This window comes from Bos javanicus, chromosome 3 (genome assembly GCF_032452875.1).
Source record: "Bos javanicus breed banteng chromosome 3, ARS-OSU_banteng_1.0, whole genome shotgun sequence".
Taxonomy (NCBI): domain Eukaryota; kingdom Metazoa; phylum Chordata; class Mammalia; order Artiodactyla; family Bovidae; genus Bos; species Bos javanicus.
Window position 1 is genome coordinate 16,287,482 of NC_083870.1, and position 20,064 is coordinate 16,307,545.

Here is a 20,064-nt window from a genome sequence, read left to right on the forward strand (position 1 = left end):
ACCCTTGCTGCACCCTTTCCCCTTTGCTGGCCAGTCCCCCTGCTTGGCCTTTGAATCTCACATGAGATGAGAAGCACTCCCTTTGAGAAGTGATCCTGCTCCACGCTGGCCCGCCTTGCTTACTCCCCCAGCTCCACCTCCAGCCTAAACTCCCTGAAAGCAGGGACCATGTGTGTCTTTTTCACTTTTAACATTCCAACTCCTCACGTGGTGCCTTGCACAAAGCAGGCCCATCTAAATATTTCATTGAATGAATGTGAAAACAAACTAGCTTCACAAACAACCATCTCCTTCCAGAGAAAGCTCCTTCCCCTGGCTGCCAGAGACAGACCCTGGGCTAGACAGAGAGTAGTCTAAGCCAAATCACCATTCCCTTCTGCTGAAAATGCAGACACTTACAGTCTCATGGACTTCGGATTCAGGCTCTTCCACCCTAAATGGTACCACTGCTGATAAAGATGGGATGCCAGTGTTCACTCCAAGTGTCTAGTAGATGCAGGCTTTGCCTTAGCACTGACCACAAGGGCCGGTGTCTCCCAGTGTGTCCCACGTCTCTTGGCAGAGACAGGCATTTCGTGTACGCTTGGCTTACTCTTTCACTAATACTTCATCATCTTTTGTATTTGTTCCTTCCTTCATTCAACAAATATTTACTGAGTGTCTGTCACGTGCCAGGCTTTGTTCTAAGCCTCAGGGATACAGATAATTGGATGACAGAAAGACTCCTGGCTTCCTGGATCTTACAGTCTAATCAAGGGAGACAGACAAACAAATACATATCTAATAAGATGTCAGCACTGACAAAGGCAATGATGGAAAAAAAGCATAGAAAGGGGAGCGTGACAGTAGAGGGTTCTGTCAAATTGGGTGATTGGGAAAGGCCTCCCTGGGCAGGGGGGTGAGGGGGTACATTTGAGCAGAGGCCTGGATATATGAAAGGGCTGTCCAAGGGGAGGTCAGGGGAAGAGCATCCAGGCAGAGCAAGCAGTAGGTGCAAAGGCCATGCGGTGAGCACGTGTGGAAGTGAGGAAGGCAGAGCAGATGAGCAAGAGAGAGGAGGAGGTGATACCTCAAGATCAGGGCCTGACTTCGTGGAGACTAGGGTCTTTGTTAGGTCTTCAGCTTTTACTCTGGGAGACAAGATGGTGTTGAGCCAAGAAGAGCTTAAATTTGTGTTTTAAGAGTCATTCTGGCTTTTGGCTGGAAAAGAGTCAGTTGGGGGTTAAGACAAAAGCCAGGAGGGACATCCAGTGGGTGAGTGGCTGACTCCACGTCCTCAGTACAGGGAGTCCGAGTTCAAGCCCTGGTCAGGGAACTAAATTCCACATGCCACAACTAAAAAGAATCCAAGTGCCACAGCTAAGACCCAGCATAGCCATATAAATAAATAAATATTAAAACAAAAGACTAAAAGCCAACAGACCAGCAGGCAGACCCTAAAGTCCTCCTGGAGAAAAGACACCAATGGCTGGGCCAGGTGTTGGCAGTGGAGGGGTGAGAAGTGGTCAGCTCCTGGACAAACCTCAGGATACAACTGGCAGGGCCTGCTGGAGGACGGGACATGGGATGAGGCATAGCAGAGGAAGCCTGTCTCACCTTCCAGCCTCAGCAACCCAGAGGAGGTGTTGTCTTTACCGAAATGAGGAAGAAGGATGAGAACATTTTGGGATTGAAGAGGCGGGGAGGCATCAAGCATTCTCTTTTAGACACGTCAGGTCTGAGAGTTTTGGTAGGTGTCAGGTGGACATGTTACCTAGGTAGTTGGATACACCAGTCTGGCTGGATCTTCATGGGAAGGTCAGAGATGGGGCTGTACATTTGGGAGTCATCAGCCCATAGATGGTCTTTAAAGACACAGGGCTGGATTAGACAGATCATTGGTGAGAGTGTCTAGAGAAGACTCAAGGGTTCTTCCTCCACTGTATCCCCTGAACCGCTTGTTGCCCCAACCTCCTGCTGTCCCACCCACACCATTCATTCAAATGGCAACTTCTCTGTGAACTTTCTATGATTCCCTCAGGACTCTAAATCCCCTTTGCTTTACCTATGGCTCCCTTTTGGCCACATTCCACTCTGCTAGTTACCGCTTTAGTCTTTGCCAGAGCCTACCCCCTGGATGGTAGACTCCGGGAGAGCAGGGATGGGTTCGACTCCAAGTTCCCAGCTGTGCACGCAGAGCTTAGCCCCAGGTGTTTGGCAGGTCCCCCTAAGTTCACTACACTAGGTGGGGCTTTGCAATAGCAATGGCAGGGCATGGGCAGCCAGGCATGGCAGGAATCTGCCCAGTTAAAGGTATGGAGGCCAGGGACTCCCTCAGAAAGCCCAAGAACCATCAGGTGAATGCGTTCAGCTGCTGAGCCTCCAGAGTCTGGACTCCATGAGTCCCATCCATATATTAATAGTAAAGCAAACACAGGACCTGGGATCTTTCCCTTTCCTTTTTTGGGGGCTGTGCTAGGTCTCGGTTGCTGTGTGACCTCTTCTCCAGCTGTGGCAAGCGGGGGCTACTCTCCAGTTGCGGTGTGCAGGCCTCTTGTGGCAGTAGCTTCTCTTGCTGTGGAGCATGGGTTCTAGGGCACTTGGGCTTCAGCAGCTGCAGCATGTGGGCTCAGCAGCTGTGGCTCAAAGACACTCGAGCACAGACTCAATAGTTGTGGTGTCCAGGCTTAGTTTCTCTGCAGCATGGGGGTTCCTCTAGGATCAGGGATCAAACTCATGTCTCCCCAGTTGATTGGCAGGGGGATTCTTTACCACTGAGCCACCAGGGAAGCCCTGGTTGGGATCTTTCTTGATGCAAACGTTACTAAGTTTCCCTAGTCTTGCAGGTATAGGCAATCAGAAGCATTGGAATGAAGGCCTTCCCAAAGATTTATTTCATTCCTCAAAAGGGTATTTCAATACAGACTTTAGTAATTTTGTTTGTAGCACATTCATTTGTATTCTGGGCCAAATGTGACGTTGTTTACTGATTTATCTTACTCTTCTTACGGTCCCTTCACGATATCTTAGCTAACGATATCAAACTTGAAAGTATAAAGTAATAAAAGACTATTTCTGCCATCGATCCTTTTCATTAAGCAGACTAGCCCTCTGCCAACACTTCCAAAAAGAAAGGACTTTCTGCAGAGACAAGTTCTTTTGTGCCCCATAAGCAACAGAAACTCAAAAATATCCAGTCCTTACCTGGGAGGCTGGTTGTTTTTGCAGAATCTTTGGAGAAAATATTTTCATTATCTTCAGTAGTAGTAGGTGCCTAAAAGAAATATTCCTCACTGTGAGCCTCTTTCTGCAGATTCCACCATCGTTCAGGACCCAGCTCAGACACTATCTCCTCCTTCACCTCCTGCCTGATCCACCCATGGCAATCCTTTCTCCAGCTCGTGGACCTCTCCTTGTCTGACCCATCACTCTCAACTTACTTGTATCTATAGCTCACCTACTCAGGGTAGGGATTTCTTCCCACATGTCTCTCCACCAGGAGCTTAAGGGCACACCCCTTCCACAGAGGAGATACTCAATAAGTAACCTGAAACAGCAGATGTATTATGGGTCTGGTGCCAGGGCGTGGGTACTACCACTTACTGGGAAAAGCTCAGGCTAGAATCTTGGATCCACCACTTACTAGTTATGGAAGGCAGGGGAAATTTCTTAATCCACATGGGCATCAGTTTTCCTCCCTTGTAGGCTTCCCAAGTGGTGCTAGTGATAAAGAACCCGCCTGCCAATGCAGGACACATAAGAGATGTAGGTTCGATCCCTGGGTTGGGAAGATCCCCTGGAGAAGGACATGGCAACCCACTCCAGTATTCTTGCCTGGAAAATCCCATGGACAGAGGAGCCTGGTGGGCTATAAGAGTCAGACATGACTGATCAGTACAGGCATGATCATTAGGGCACCCAAATCTTGGTGATCATAAAGGTCAAATGAGGGAGGAGATGCCAGGCTTAGAGCCTAGTGAGGCGTGGCAAGTTCTCAGTGTCAGTTCCCTCCACCCTCCAGCCCCGTGAGTGTGGGCTGCACCCTGGAGCTGTTCCCGCTGGTGCCTGGACAGTCCTGCATCCAATATGGCCAAGATGCAAGACCCTGGCTCTTCCCCATGCTGCCCAGCTCCAGGAGTGGCTGAGCCTCCCCGCTTAGCATTGAGGGAATTAAGGACCAGGAGATGAGATATAGTTGAATGGGAAATTGGATTACACAAGGATTTGTTAAGCAGCTTCAGAAGTAATCCTCTTTTCAGAAAATTATGACACCAGGAGTCCATAGGGGAAGAGCACAGATACACAAGCTAAGCTATCGGGATGCCCAGAGGTTCAGAGATGAAACAGCAGCCCCCAGACACACAGCTGCTCAGTGAGCCGGGCCAGAACCAATCCACACTTTACGTGGCCTATATCACTGGGACGAGAGAACTGCTCTTCCCCTGCTTTACAGAGGTGTGCTTTACAGAGCCCCTGTGTTCAGGCTAGTTGCTCACAGCCACATTTCTGGTAAGTGGTAGAGGTGCAATTGGAGTCAACTTCTGCCTGACGCCAGCCCACAACCCTCAACTCTAGGCGCTGTCGCCATGACCCTTTTATAAGAACATGAGCTCACCTGCGTGGAGGTGGGCAGCTTGGTCGTAGTAGAACTCCTGGACTCTGTGGATAGAATAGTCATTATTAATTATTCATGAACCCTGAAGTCCCGACTGATAGAATAAAATTAATCATAGTGAATCTTACGCTGAAAACAAGCAACTATCCAACCCTAAAGGACTAGCCATACAAATTCTGATATAATCATACATTGCAATAGTCTTTAAAAATATCTCAGAAAACAACTAAGAATATGATATAATGAAAAATGTGAGACAAGAAAAAGTCCATATAGTGTGATCCAAAGCTTTTCGTGTGGTGTGCTAAGTTGCTTCAGTCGTGTCCAACTCTTTGCGACCTCATGGACTGTAGCCTGCCAGGTTCCTCTGACCATGGGACTATCCAGGCAAGAATACTGGAGTGAGTTGCCATTTCCTTCTCCATGGGGATCTTCCTGACCCAGGGATCAAACCCATGTCTCCTGTGACTCCTGCATTGCAGGCAGACTCTTCACCACAGAGACACCTGGGAAGCCCATGTTATATGATATGCCATAATATATATTCTGAATACTCATTGGAAGGACTAAGGCTGAAGCTGAAGCTCCAATAATTTGGCAACCGGATGCAAACAGCCAACCCACTGAAAAAGACTGTGATGCTGGGAAAGACTAAGGGCAGAAGGAAAAGAGGGTGACAGAGAATGAGATGGTTGAATGGCATCGCCAGTTCAATGGACATAATCTTGGGCAAACTCTGAGAGATGGTGAGGGACAGGAAAGCCTGTCGTGCTGCACTCCATGGGGTCACAAAGAGTCAGACTTGGCTTGGCAACAGAATAACAACAACAACAAATATATATTCATACACAGAAAGAAAAAAAAAGGAAGGATATACAGCGCCAGATATAAGCACCATTAACATTTTAATCTCCTGTATGCCCCTTTTTCAGAGAAGGCAGTGGCACCTCACTCCAGTACTCTTGCCTGGAAAATCCCATGGACAGAGGAGCCTGGTAGGCTGCAGTCCATGGGGTCGCTAAGAGTCAGATATGACTGAGCAACTTCACTTTCACTTTTCACTTTCATGCATTGGAGAAGGAAATGGCAACCCACTCCAGTGTTCTTGCCTGGAGAATCCCAGGGACAGGGGAGCCTGGTGGGCTGCCATCTATGAGGTCGCACAGAGTCGGACACGACTGAAGTGACTTAGCAGCAACATGCCTTTTTGCAATAAAAATATTTATCTAAACAACTGATTCTCTAGGACTTTGCTGGTGGTCCAGTAGCTAAAACTCCACACTCCCAATGCAGGGGACTCAGGTTCGATCCCTGGTCAGGGAACTAGATCTCCTATGTGGCAACTTAAGATCCCACATGCTGCAACTAAGACCCAGCTCAGCCAAATAAATAAATATATGTTTTTAAATTATGTAACAACAGACTCTTACTGCCTGGATGGATTTAATATACTGTGCCCAAGAAGGGAGGTGGACTGGGCACCCTCCTGGGCCCCTCCCGCTCCATGGGAACCACATTGCTGCAGAAACCCCCAAGGCTGCAGAAGGGCAAGTATCAAAGCGAGAACGCTGACACGAGGCCTGACTCAGCCGCAAATATGGGCCCGAGGGACCAGGCACTGAATGCTCTGGAGTTTAAAATATTTTCTTTTCAGTTCATCATTTTTCCATCAAGAAATTAAAAATACCACAGAACCAGTTTATACAAAGATGTCGAGCCTCCCTGAGTCAGGAGTAGAACAACTAGCAAGGGATTGGAGGAGAGGGTGACCTTTCTTCTGCTCAGGACAGAAACTTCCAGAAGGGGCGTGCATTCCCCAGGAGGGGAAAAACACCACACTGCAGCAGCACTGGAAGGGACACAAGAGCGTGTTCGCCCTCCGCATTGTACAGAGAGCCCAGAGAGGGAAAGCAACTTGTCCAAGGTCGCAGAGCAACTCAGCCCCAGATCAACCTTGGATAAATGGGAGGGACAAGCCTCTTATTCTTTTGTGTTCTTCCCAGCCCAACCTAACAGGGAACAATTAGACTCATAGCAGGGGATGACTGAAGGATTAAAGGAGGGTGTGGGGACGCTAGAAGGAAAGCTAAAACCAGGAGACCGGGACAACTCTACATAGGAAATACGGTTGACCATGGATGGTCATTCAGTCCAGTGGTTCTTAAACCCAGACATGTTCAGATTCATCAGTGGTCTTTTAGGTCCAATCCTTGACCTATAGCCTTAGAATCTCCATGGTAAGTTTCAGCCATCAGGGTCTTTAAAAGATCCCTCAAACCCAGAAAGATATTTCAGGAAGAAAAGGAGACCAGTGTACTTCTGACCCTGAGTTCTGGCCCCCAACATAATATGAAGTCCAGAAAAAGGATGTGTAACCTTTGGTGGCTCAGATTTCCAGAGATTAAAGGAGGAATTTTCTCTCAAATAACCCAGGAATGCTACCAGACCGAACAAAATTTTTCCAACACATAGTTAAGATTGTCTTACATAACAAGACTTTTTAAAAACCTCCCTAGATGACAATAATGTTAGTCTCTCAGTCGTGTCCAATTCTATGCAACCCTATGGACTGTAACCTGCCAGCCTCCTCTCTTCATGGGATTCTCAGGTAAGAATGCTGGAGTGAGTTGCCATTTTCTACTTCAGGATAGATGACAACGGGAACCCCTGACTCAGACCATTTGTCCCCTGAGATGGAAGGTGTATTGCTATTACTAATAAACATTTCCATTTTATAGAAGAAACTAGGGCTCAGGGGAAAATAAGTTTAATAATAATATTATTAATACTAACTGCATACTAATAAAATATTGCTAGTACTTCTACCATTGACCTTGGTGGACGCTCACTCTACTTCAGCTCCAAGTGGTTCTTTGCCTACGTGATGTTCATAGTATCTCACGAGGCAGGTACTATTATTACAGGTTTACAGATGCAGAGGCTCAGGAAGGCTATAAAACGTTAGCAACAACAGAGAACACATTTTTTCCGTTTAGACAAACGTATTTTATATTTCCTAGTGTTTCACTGCAGCTAGCATGTGGAATGAAAGAGGGGAAGGAACCGGCATTCACTGGCTCCCATATGCCCCCGTGTGCCAGGAAGTAACGGGCATAAGGACAGTGGTGGTGGTCACGAGACCATAACAGCAACAACTATGACGATGCCTGACATTTACTCAGAGTTTACTACGTGCCAGGCACCATCCTACCTATAATACTAAACGCGAACTAACTAATTTAATTCTCTCAACAGTACTCTGAGTATTCTGAGATCGGTAATAATATCACCCTCACTTTACAGATGGGGAAAATGAGACACAGGGAGGTTAAATAGCTTGCCTGAAGTTTTGTAAAAAATAATTGTTAAAGCTTTCTGACTCCAAGAATAAACTTTTTTCCACTTCATTAAAAAAAAAAAACTCATCTCTAGATTGAACATTTCTCAAATTCAAGGACTGTATCCTACTCATCTTTGTAAACTCAGTACTTAACACGAGCCTGCATCTTGCTGAAAACTGTGTAATTAGTAAAATTTCAATTATGGAAAATCACCTGGGAAAAAAAAAGGACTGATACATTAACATCCAACACGGAGTGTGTCTCCGTAATAGTATTTCCAGATCAGACGATGTACTTTTATATTCATAACAAAGTGAATGAATGAATGACCATGTCCAGTAAGTGAGGCTGAGAGAGACTACCTGTGAGTTTTTTCCACATGAGTTTTTAAAACAAAAGACGTATTTCTGTTAATTTGAAAATGGGTTTGGGTTTGCTTACTTGGGTTCTGGAATAGAGAAATTCGATACAAAAGATGGCAGAGGCCTTCATACCAGATTTGTAGCTTTGGTCAAGGCACTCAGCTTCTTTTAGACCTCGCTTCTTTGTTTCTAAGGAAGGGGGTGGCTTCCTTCTACACAGGTCACCTCAGATCACAGGCTAAAGGACCTAGCACGCGCCCAGCACACAAAAACATCTGTTTAAAAACTGACTCTAAATTCAGAACACAGAACATAAAACATTTTCTAACACAATACTTTTAAGTTATATATTATGACCAGTTAAAATATGGGCTACTAGGCTCCAGGGCTGGAGTACAGAGAGGGAACACAGGAGTGGGCTGGGAATAAGAGGCAAAAGAAAGAAAAAGGAAGCCAGAGGGTGACAGAAAGATGAAGGAACAAGGGGAGAGGGACGAACCACAAAGCCAGACATTCACAGACAGGGGGTGGGGTGGAGACACAGGGACCCACAAGCTGAGCGGCACACCAGGCAACGTCCCCACTCTGGACGACATGCCTTCCCTCACACCCTATAAACCACCAACCAGAAAGTTAATCACTGTTCCTCTATTTGTGCAGGACTTCCCTGGTGGCTCAGACAGTAGAAGTGTCTGCCTACAATGTGGGATACCCAGGTTCAATCTCTGGGTCGGGAAGATCTCCTGGAGAAGGAAATGGCAACCCACTCCAGTACTCTTGCCTGGAAAATCCCATGGACAGAGGAGCCTGGTAGGCTACAGTCCATGAGGCAGAAAAGAGTCGGACACGACTGAGTGACCTCACTTTCACTTTTTCCATTCGTTCAGAAAAACAAAAAAGCCAAAAACCTCACACTGAGGAGCTGACAATCTCCTGAGGAGAAATAAATCACCTCTACCTGGGCCCCAGCACCACCCAGGACAGTCTGTGGAGAAGTCTACTAGTCTGAGGCCAAATGAGAAAAAACAAACTGGATAGCTATATAGCTTAAGTGTCTTCCTTCTGAGATTAAGCCCTTGTTTCATCCTCTTATGAAATGAGTGACGGTCAATGGCAATCGCTACTTTTTACTTGGGCTTCCCTGATGCTTAGACAGTAAAGAATCTGCCTACAATGCAGGAAACCTGGGTTGGATCCCTGGGTCGGGAAGAGTCCCCTGGAGAAGGGAATGGCAACCCACTCCAGTATTCTTGCCTGGAGAATTCCATGGACAGAGGAGCCTGGCAGTCCAACATGACTGAGCGACTAAGCACAGCAGAGCACTTTTTACTTAACCATTTAATTTTAGGTCCTTACTTAGCAAACTGAAAAGCTGGTGACCTTCTTGGGTACCCAAAATTCTTTTTGAAATCTTACAGAAATCCCAGGAAACTTTCAGCTATGCACAGAAATGGAGCAGGTAGGGAGGGTGTGGAAGGAAGTGATGCAGTGGTGGGCCCGGAAAGAAGGTGGATGAAGAGGCAGACATGAGTGCCAAAGTGCTGGTCCCACTGGAGGGGAAGAGGTGAGAGAGGGCCAGGCACGAGGGATGGTGGGCAGGCAGCCGGAGGAGGCCTCTGTTCCAAGCTCAGGAGTTTGAGCTTTACCTGGAAGTTAAGGGGAGTCATGGCTGTAGACCAGGGAGCAACATTCAGGCTTGTGATCTAGAAAGAGGCCCATAGCAGTGGCGTGGAGGTCACCTGGTGCTGTCTCACCAGAGACAGACATCAGTTTCAGGGATCCTTGTAGGAATTCTGTTGAGGGACATCCCTGGGTCCAGTGGCTAAGACTCTGCACTCCCAATGCAAGGGGCCCACAGGCTCCAACTAAGACCCAGGCACAGCTAAATAAATAACAAAAAGAATCCTGCCAACATGGGACAAGAACCTGAGCCAAGGGAGAGGGTGGTCTGGCCTGCTATCCTGGGCATGTCCTGGCTCAGAGAGCGGGCTGGATGGTAGTGTCCATTGCCGGACAAAGAACACAGGGAGGTTTGTGGTCCAAACTCTGGGCAGAGTGGAGACAAGAATCCAGAGCTCAAGGGACAGATGTGGCCTGAAACACAGGTGAATTGCTAGCATCTGGCACATACTCACATGTGCCAGGCTGGGTGTGACCTGCTGTCCAGCTTGGTTAGTCCTCTCAGCCCAGTGAGGCAGGTGGTTGGTTTGGAAGTTCTGAAGCAGGCCTATCATTCCCATCTGGAAACCCAGCAAAGCTGGGTACTTCCCTAAGGTCCTGCTGGGAGGGGCAGTGCCAGCGACCAGAGCCCGGTCCGCCCAGCGACAACACTGCACCCAGGGGACGCGACAAGGCCGCCCGTGGAAGCAGCACGTGGAGTTGCCATGGAAAACGGCACAACGGCAGAGTCAGGCGATGCCCGGGGAGGGGTGAAGGGGCATGGTCTCTTCAGAAACATGTCCCCAAGTACCCTTTAACCTACTTCCCCTCAGGCCATGCTGAAGGGAGGAACACAGTGAAGTCCCCCAGAATGGGACAACTGCAGGGTTTGAGGTGATAGTATGTAGCTGAAGGGATTGGGCCAGGGAGGCCCACCTGCCCGGACAGCGTGCAGCCCAGCCGCAGGGTCCCCCAAAGGCCACGTGGACACAAACCTCTAGCACCTCCTCAGCAGTGTGACTCCCAAGAATGGGTCCCCACTGCTCACTACCTGTCACAGGTGGTTCTTAATATTTTCCAGGTGTCGGTGAGCAGGGCGTGAGAGGGAGTTAAAGGGATTCATGAAAGCAAGAAACAACCCTCATGCCTAACGGGCTTTTCCTGAGCATTCTGCCCCAGCTCGCTGTGCAAGGGGTCCACAGGCTTGCTGGATGCCAGCCTTGCCAGTGCTGTCGGAGAGGACAAACATGAGGAACTCCCAGCCTGCAAAGAGCGGCTGACCAGCCGCCTATTAACGTGTAACCTCTCCTTCCTGGCCTGACATCAGAGTGACATCAGCCCTGACAGGCAGGGACTCCATGAGTCACCGTGGCAGGTGCTGCTGGCAGTCACCTGGCCTTCCTGGCCAGAGCAGGGCCCCCAGAACTGTGTGACTCAGCGCCCCGCCCTCAGGCTGGGAACCTCGCTGCCTCCACAAGACTGTGTGCAGCCAGGTTTCAGCCTCAAGGGGGCAGCGCTGGCTGCAGCCCAGGCGCCTGACTCCCCTCCCCCACACCTCTACCCCGCACCCCCTCTCTCTTCAGGCCTTCCCGCGCGCCCCACTCGGACGTCCCACGCACACACCTGTGCTCCCGCCGGGCCAAACAGCCCTGCCTTGGTTCACAGTCCACGTCCTTGCACGTGCTGTTCCCGTGGCCTATAATCCCCCATTCTATGCTTGGGAAACCCCTCCAACACCCTCCAAGACATAACGCAAATGCCACCTCCTCCATGAAGCCCTTCTTGCTCTTTCTAAACTGCCGGGAGTGTTGTCTGCTCCACAGCCTTATCAATTACAGTGGGATGCCACGCCAGCCCCTCCCCCACCCCACCCCCGCACATTCCCCGTTTCACATTCCCCTCTACATTCCAATTCAGTGAGTCCAGGACTGTATTCAGGGCGGCAGCTCTAGGATGTCCACAGCCCCGCTCTCTTTATCCCAAGAGCCCTGGGCTCAACAGTTGTGGATCCTCCCGGACCAAGAAGCAATCAACACAGCACTCAAAGTACTAATCCTCCTACACTTGCAGTACTAGTTATTATCTCTAAGAAATGTTTTTTTTTCTCTAAATTCATAAAAACTCTCCAAAGGGGACAAGATAGGTCACGTCATCTCCATTTTACAGATGAAAAGACTGAGGCTCTGAGAGGTAAACTAACGTTACCAAGGTCATACAACCTGATTTCCAGGTCCAATGTACTTCTCTTGGCCTCTGTGTCAGGACCTCCACACGCATCCTACCTGTCTGGGCTTTAGGGATGGAGGCAGGTCTTTGGGGCTAGAAAGCCCATCAATGTAGTATCTAGTGCACTGACATGTCCCAAACAGTCAAATAACTCTAAAACTTATGTAACCTCAGTAAAACATACATAACCTCCCTCTCATTTTCCAGAAGCACTCCCCAATTTCCAACCTAATCACTCTTGCATGGGAATAATCCAAGTTCCTCTTGCTCTGCCCTCAGTGGAGAGGGAAGCAGCTGGTTTCTCCCTTGGCTATATTCACCACTGGGGTTTTGAAGACCCTCCCCTCAAAACCCACACAGGTACAGAATAGGAGCTCAAACCCTTCAGCTGCTTATGCGAGAAGTGGTCAAAAGAGTTCTGCCTGAGCTTACGTGATCACTGTAGCAAGTCACAGAAACACAGGACCTGAGGTTGAACAGGTGCCTATCACACCGTCCTCCACTGGCAGGAGAATACAACAATTTAAAGAGGAACATCTACAGATGAGACCAGCTTTGAGGGAAGGTCACCAGACAGGTAAGGAATCCACAAGCCATCCCATTCCACAGCCTGGGAACAGCACAAGCAGATGCAAGTCCCCTGGAACTTCCAGAAGCATTCAGAGAGAGCAGACTGGCAGACTTATCAGGGGTTACCCTGGAGACCAAGGGCCAGTGAGACCGGAGTTGGGTTCACATGAGAAAGAATTTTCTACTTGAATAGATAGCTCTCCAAAAAAGACATACAAATAGCCCGTAAACACATGAAAATATCTTCAACAGCACTACTTATTACAGAAATGCAAATCTAAACCACAATACCATTGTGGACTCAGTGGGAGAAGGAGAGGGAGGGACAAACAGAGAGAGTAGCATTGAAGTATACAGACTGCCATTGCAAAATAGATGGCTGGCGGGAAGCAGCTGTGAAGCAAAGGGACTCAGCTCAGTGCTCTGTGAGGACCCAAAGGGGTGAGATAGGGCTGGGGGTGGGAAGGAGGCTCAAGAGGGAGGGAATATATGTATGCTTATAGCTGATTTGCGTGGTTGTACAGCAAAAACTAACACAACATTGTAAAGCAATTATCCTCCAATTAAGAAATAAGTCCACAATACCACATCCATAAGGAGAGGTATTAAGAAAGAAAGAAGAAAAGAGACAGAAGGGAAGAAGAAAGGAAGAAAATACTAAGTGCTGACAAGGATACGAAAAAAAGAAAACCCTGCACATTGCTGATAGAAATGTAGGAACGTGCAAAGGTGTGGCCACCGTGGGAAATAGTATGGCAGTCCTTCAAAAAATTACAGATAGAATTAGCATATAGTGTAGCAACTATGCATCTGGGTATATATTCCAAAGAACTGAAAGCAGAGATCAAAACATATTTGTACAGCCATGTTCATAGCAGCATTATTCAGGACAGTCAAAAAGTGGAAGCAAGCCACGTCCATCCACAGATGAATGGATAAACAAATTATGGTATATACATACAATGGAATATTATTCAGCCTTAAAAAGGAAGGAAATTCTGACACAGGTTACAACATGGATGAATCTTGAGGAAGTTATTCTAAGTAATACAAGCTAGACACAAAAAGACAAATACAGTATGATTCCACTTACATGAAGTACTTAGAGCAGTCACACTCATAGAGACGAAAGTAAAGCAGTGGTTGCCAGGCACTGGAGGTAGGGATGAATGGGAAGTTACTATTTAACTAGTATAGAGTTTCAGTTCTGCAAGATGGAAAAAGTTGTGGAGCTGGATGGTGGTCAAGGTGGCACAATGATGCGAAAGGGTTTAAGGCCACTGAACCACACGCTTTAAAAATGGTAAGTTGTAAGTTATTTGTGTTTTACCACAACTTAAAAAAAAAAAAGAAAAGCAAGAATTTTCTAACAAAACAAGATTTTCTAAAGCTATTTGTGACCATCCAAATTAAGTGCTTGGGATTAAAAAAAAAAAAAAAGTGCTTGGGATAAAAGGTAAACAGGACATTTCCACCACACAATGTTATAAATGATTCACTCCCCTCGCAAAGGCTCCTAAGGCCATGTTAATGTTTGGTATTCAGCATGTTTTGGCTCAAAGTGTATACAAACCAAAGACAGCTATGGACAGGTCAACACAATCTAGCCTGAAGGATGTTCTGATTTATTTAAATGACCTTTCTAAGGAGGATAGAGTAGTTAGGCTTCCCTTCTTGTCCAAGTCTTATAAACTTTTGTTTATAAGACAAAAACTCTTGTCCAGGAAATAAACTTCTGAGGATAGGGTCCAATAGAAAGCTGCCTCCTGCTCTCGACGGACAGAAGAGGGGACGGACGGCAGCGCCTGACACTGCGTGAGCCTGCACTTGACATTGCCCACTCCGCCGGCTCTCCCAGGCAGCAGGACAGGAAGGACGAGGACTACATGCTGCAAAGCCAGGGTAGAGGAAAGGCCGTCTCATCACAGCATCCATTCTGGGGGAAGAACGCCAGCCGACATCTAAGTCTCCCAGAAGCCAGAGACAGAAGAAAGTGGCAGAGGTGGGGCTGGGTCTGGACAACTTATATCATTTCTGCCCTTTCTTTTTCATCCATACATACTCAATAAAATTTTTTTTTCTTCTTTGCTGTGGCATGGGGCAAGTGGGATCTTAGTTTCCTGACCAGGGATCAAATCTGGTGTCTTAATCACTGGACTGCCAGGGAAGTCCCTATTATTTTTTAATTGTCTAGTATTTAAGAATAACTGATTTGGTCCAGTTATGCTGCAGGGCTAAAGAGATCTGACACAGAAGCAAACCTGGAAACTATTCTACAATAAGAACACTGGGAACAATGGAACGGGCTGCTACAAGCCTACAGTAGTAAGCTCTCCATCTCTGGAAGCATTTAAGCAGAGGCTGGGCTACCACACTCTTTGGTTTGTAATCAGGGAGATTCCTGCACTGGATGTGGGTCGATTAAATCCTAATATTTCATAGGAAGGACTGAAAAGATAACGTCTCATATTATTTTCTTGGGGAAAAAACACCCAACCATGTTAGTTTGTTGTTCAGAGAGGAGGAGACAGAAGAACTAAAAACAGCTTCGTCTAGCGAGCAGGGCTGTGAAAATGGGAAGGGGTGGGACAAGAGACACTGGTTGTTATTATAAGCCCTTCTCTGCTTCTTTGCCGTGAGCATGTATTAATTTGATAAAAGTTTTAAAAGTTAAGAAAATAATTCCCATGGGTTAAAAAAAAACACATTAGTCATGCAGTTGCTAAACAATACATTTTCCAAAAATATTTAATTACATGGGAATACTCACGAAATTTGATATATAAATACATAAACACATATAAATATACCTAGAAGAGGAAAGAAGTATAGTAAAATGTTCTCACTGGTTTTCTCTAGGTGGTCAGAATACCGGGAATAATTATTCTTTGTATTTTCCTGGAATTTTTCACTAATCACAGTAATTACTCGCAAATGATCATTATTACCTTTAATTTTTTTCAAGTAAAAAGCATTAGTAACTGTGGTAGGTTAAATATAGCTACAAGTTCTTCCTATCAAGTTGTGGAGCGGATCTTCCCTCTTGAGTCTAGGCCGGTCTGCTGGAAGATGACAGACTGCAGGGAGACCCGAGGGCCCCCTCCACCAGCCAGCGTCGACCGTCAGACATGGTGAACTGATGCCATCTAGGACAGAGCAGACATGGTGCAGCTACTTTCTAATTCAAGCCAGACCGGCACGAGAGCTGCCCAGCCGACCATTTTTCAAAATCTTGAGCAGATAAATGGTTGGTGTTGTTGTTTAGTCGCTAAGTCACGTCCAAATCTTTTGCAACTCCATGGCCTATCCTCTCTCCATGGGATTCTCCAGGCAAGAACACTGGAGTGGGTTGCCATTTCCTTCTCCAGGGGATCTTCTCAACCCAGGAATCAAACCTGCATCTCCAGCATCGTAGGCAGATTCTTTACCACTGTGCCACGAGGGAAGTCGGACTTGTTACATCCATCCTAAGTCACTTCAGTCAAGTCTAACTTATTTGCAACCCTATGGACTATAGCCCCCCAGGCTCCTCTGTCCATGGGATTCTCCAGGCAAGAATACTGGAGTGGGTGCCATGCCCTCTTCCAGGGGATCTTTCTAACCCAGGGATCGAACTTGTGTCTCTTCCATCTCCTGCACTGGCAGGCAGGCTCTTTACCACTAGCATCACTTGGGAAGACCTGTTACACAGCAACAGATAATTGATATAATAACAAAGCAGAAACGCTCAGTTATCACATACCTGTCCAAGGGGTGCCGGTGACCTCGGGGCTCCACTCGCTCCACAAGCCATTCCCAAATTCCTCCTGCGCCCGAAGCTGCACCACATGCCTCATGCCACTCCAGGCATCATTGATGATGCAGTGGTACTGCGGATCCTTCAGCTGTGGGTGAGAGGCACAATGGACTCTGGGCTGGAGCCTGAGCGGCACCTGTTAGCTCCACAGGGCCCTTGGAGTCCTTAGACACCCCCATCCTTCAGGTGCTCCCTCTTTCAGGTCCAGTGGGCCACTCAGCTGGGCAGGAGGCTCATAACAGGTGAAGCTGCCCTCAGGGCCAGCAGGAGCAGAAGCTAAGTCACTGCCCCTGCCCCAGGCACCACAGAAACCTGCCAGCACACCCTTGACTTGCAGGCAGCCCATTTCTCCCCCCAGGTCACGCTCTCGCCCTCACAAATGGGCCCGTATGGAGGAAATTGGCCTGGCGTTATTATTCCCACTTTATAAGTGAGGCAGCCAAGGCTCAGAAAGGTCTAGAACTTTGGAAAGGCCATGCAGGTAGTGAGCGGCTGACCGGGACCCAAAACTCATTTTTTTTCTTTCTAGTACCCATTGCTGTGAAAGTGCTGCACTCAATATGCCAGCAAATTTGGAAAATTCAGCAGTGGCCACAGGACTGGAAAAGGTCAGTTTTCATTCCAATCCCAAAGAAAGGCAATGCCAAAGAATGCTCAAACTACCGCACAATTGCACTCATCTCACACGCTAGTAAAGTAATGCTCAAAATTCTCCAAGCCAGGCTTCAGCAATACGTGAACAGTGAACTTCAGATGTCCAAGCTGGTTTTAGAAAAGGCAGAGGAACCAGAGACCAAATTGCCAACATCCGCTGGATCATGGAAAAAGCAAGAGAGTTCCAGAAAAACATCTATTTCTGCTTTATTGACTATGCCAAAGCCTTTGACTGTGTGGATCACAATAAACTGTGGAAAATTCTTCAAGAGATGGGAATACCAGACCAACCTGACCTGCCTCTTGAGAAACCTATATGCAGGTCAGGAAGCAACAGTTAGAACTGGACATGGAACAACAGACTGGTTCCAAATAGGAAAAGGAGTTGGTCAAGGCTGTATATTGTCACCCTGCTTTCTTAACTTATATGCAGAGCACATCATGAGAAACGCTGGGCTGGAGGAAGCACAAGCTGGAATCAAGATTGCCAGGAGAAATATCAATAACCTCAGATATGCAAGATGACACCACCCTTATGGCAGAAAGTGAAGAGGAACTCAAAAGCCTCTTGATGAAAGTGAAAGAGGAGAGTGAAAAAGTTGACTTAAAAGCTCAACATTCAGAAAACGAAGATCATGGCATCTGGTCCCATCACTTCATGGGAAATAGATGGGGAAACAGTGGAAACAGTGTCAGACTTTATTTTGGGGGGCTCCAAAATCACTGCAGATGGTGACTGCAGCCATGAAATTAAAAGACGCTTACTCCTTGGAAGGAAAGTTATGACCAACCTAGATAGTACATTGAAAAGCAGAGATATTACTTTGCCAAGAAAGGTCTGTCTAGTCAAGGCTATGATTTTTCCAGTGGTCATGTATGGATGTGAGAGTTGGACTGTGAAGAAAGGTGAGCAACGAAGAATTGATGTTTTCGAACTGTGGTGTTGGAGAAGACTCTTAAGAGTCCCTTGGACTGCAAGGAGATCCAACCAGTCCATTCTAAAGGAGATCAGTCCTAGGTGTTCATTGGAAGGACTAATGCTGAAGCTGAAACTCCAATACTTTGGCCACCTCATGAGAAGAGTTGACTCATTGGAAAAGTCTCTGATGCTGGGAGGGATTGGGGGCAGGAGGAGAAGGGGACGACAGAGGATGAGATGGCTTGATGGCATCACCGACTCGATAGACATGAGTCTGAGTGAACTCTGGGAGTTGGTGATGGACAGGGAGGCCTGGCGTGCTGCGATTCATGGGGTTGCAGAGTCGGACAGGACTGAGCATCTGAACTGAACTGAAGTGAACCCATTCTACCATCCCCTGAGTATCTAAGGACTCTTTACTGTCTAAGAGTAAAAGAAAAATTTACCATCAGTGTTGTGAATGTCTCTGACCGTTCAGTCCGGTATCGGAGCTCAAACTGTAGCCTGTAGTAATATGAGTTCCAGGAGGGGGGGTCCTGCCAGGTGACACTGAGCCAACGGGGGTTTCTGTCCACGGCGCTGACTGTGATGTTGACGGGTGGGTCGGGCTGTACTGTGGGAAAAGGGCTCCTATGTGGCAGCAAGCACGGTGCAAAGGAGAGACCCGGGAAGACCGCAAGCCCCCAGCAGGCAAGACCCCGCCTCCAACCCCCGACCACTGCCACACACACATCCCTGCCACACTCAGACCCCTGGCAAGTAGAGCAGAAAAGGCACCAGCTCACCAAACCCTTCACCAGGCCACTCCAAAAGGCACATGAGGAACATTAAATTAAAAACAAAAAACAAAAAAAACAGCTAAAGGGCAGAGGGAGGCCTGAAGAGCTCACTTACGGAGTTTGTAGCCGTCAAATCCTAGGGGGTTGCTGGACTTGTTCCCGGCACTGTTGGCGACACACAGGGACAATACGTAGAAAGAGCTATCTCCCTCAGGGACAGCCAACTGGCAGGAGAAGCGCTGGGACTCGGGGGAATACTGGCAGGGCTCCTGGAAGACTTGCTTCGGACTGTGGAGACAAAACAAGGGCGGGGCTCGCTATCAGCTGTGCCACTTACCCAGGACTGGGGTGAGCAGGGGGCGTGGTGAGACGCTGAGGCTCTGGGGTCTCAGCCCGGGGGCGTTCATCTCCGCTCCACACACTGAGCAGCACTTGGGGTCTTGAGTAAATTCTCCAACCTCTCCAAGCCTCTGTTTTCTCACTAGAAAATGGTAATGTTAATAGTACCCGCCTCACAGGGCTTTCTTAGGATTAGTTGAAAAATGAGTGTAAGACATCTAGCTTAGCCCCTGGCACCGCTGTCAAAGGGGCTGAACTAGAGGGCGAACTCAATCACCGTGGCATCACGGAGGCCATGCATTCAGGCTCTCTGCCAGGCCCTGTGCTCTGGCCTCTGCGGGGGATGCAGAAAGGAACCAAGAGGCCCCACCCTGGCCCCAAGATACTAACAAAAAAGACCTGCCCTCAGAGGTCTAGGACAGCCAGTGGAATGCCATTCTAGAAGCTCAAAGTGCTGGAGGGCTTTGCAAGGAGATGGGAGTGTTTCTGGCAGGTGAGCCCAGAAAGGATTTCTGGGTGATAGAGATATTGGAGTTGAGTCAGACACTCTCCCACCTAGTCTGGAAGCCTGAGACTTCACCCACATATGACATGCACAGGCCTGTGAGGCCAGGGCAGCCAACCACCTCACTGCCACAGGACAAATCAACCATCAACCTCTGATTTGAGTCTGAACCCCGGCCCAGGACAAACTCTTTTCTTCTTGGAAGCCTGCCCCCACCTTCCCAGTCTGAGTTAGGGCCTCCCTCTCCTCCCTCCACCATCACCCAGACATCCATCCCACAGGACTGTGGTGTGTCTCCTACAATCTGTGGGCCCTAAGAG

At 47.9% G+C, this 20,064-nt stretch overlaps 1 protein-coding gene across 3 annotated transcripts in view; it reads right to left on the bottom strand.

Annotated features, from left to right (window-relative positions):
- Window positions 1-20,064, bottom strand: part of IL6R (interleukin 6 receptor) — a 54,991-nt gene that overhangs the window by 10,553 nt on the left and 24,374 nt on the right. For 2 of the 3 annotated variants that reach the window (XM_061404747.1, XM_061404748.1), the window contains exons 4-8: window positions 19,016-19,188; window positions 18,568-18,734; window positions 16,495-16,636; window positions 4,595-4,638; window positions 3,184-3,253 (exon numbers count right to left, since the gene is read on the bottom strand). In XM_061404747.1, coding sequence (XP_061260731.1) covers window positions 3,184-3,253; window positions 4,595-4,638; window positions 16,495-16,636; window positions 18,568-18,734; window positions 19,016-19,188 — 596 coding nt within the window. Of the gene's footprint in view, window positions 1-3,183; window positions 3,254-3,622; window positions 3,848-4,594; window positions 4,639-16,494; window positions 16,637-18,567; window positions 18,735-19,015; window positions 19,189-20,064 lie in introns of all 3 variants that reach the window. The other variant, XR_009734164.1, reaches the window with a different exon arrangement.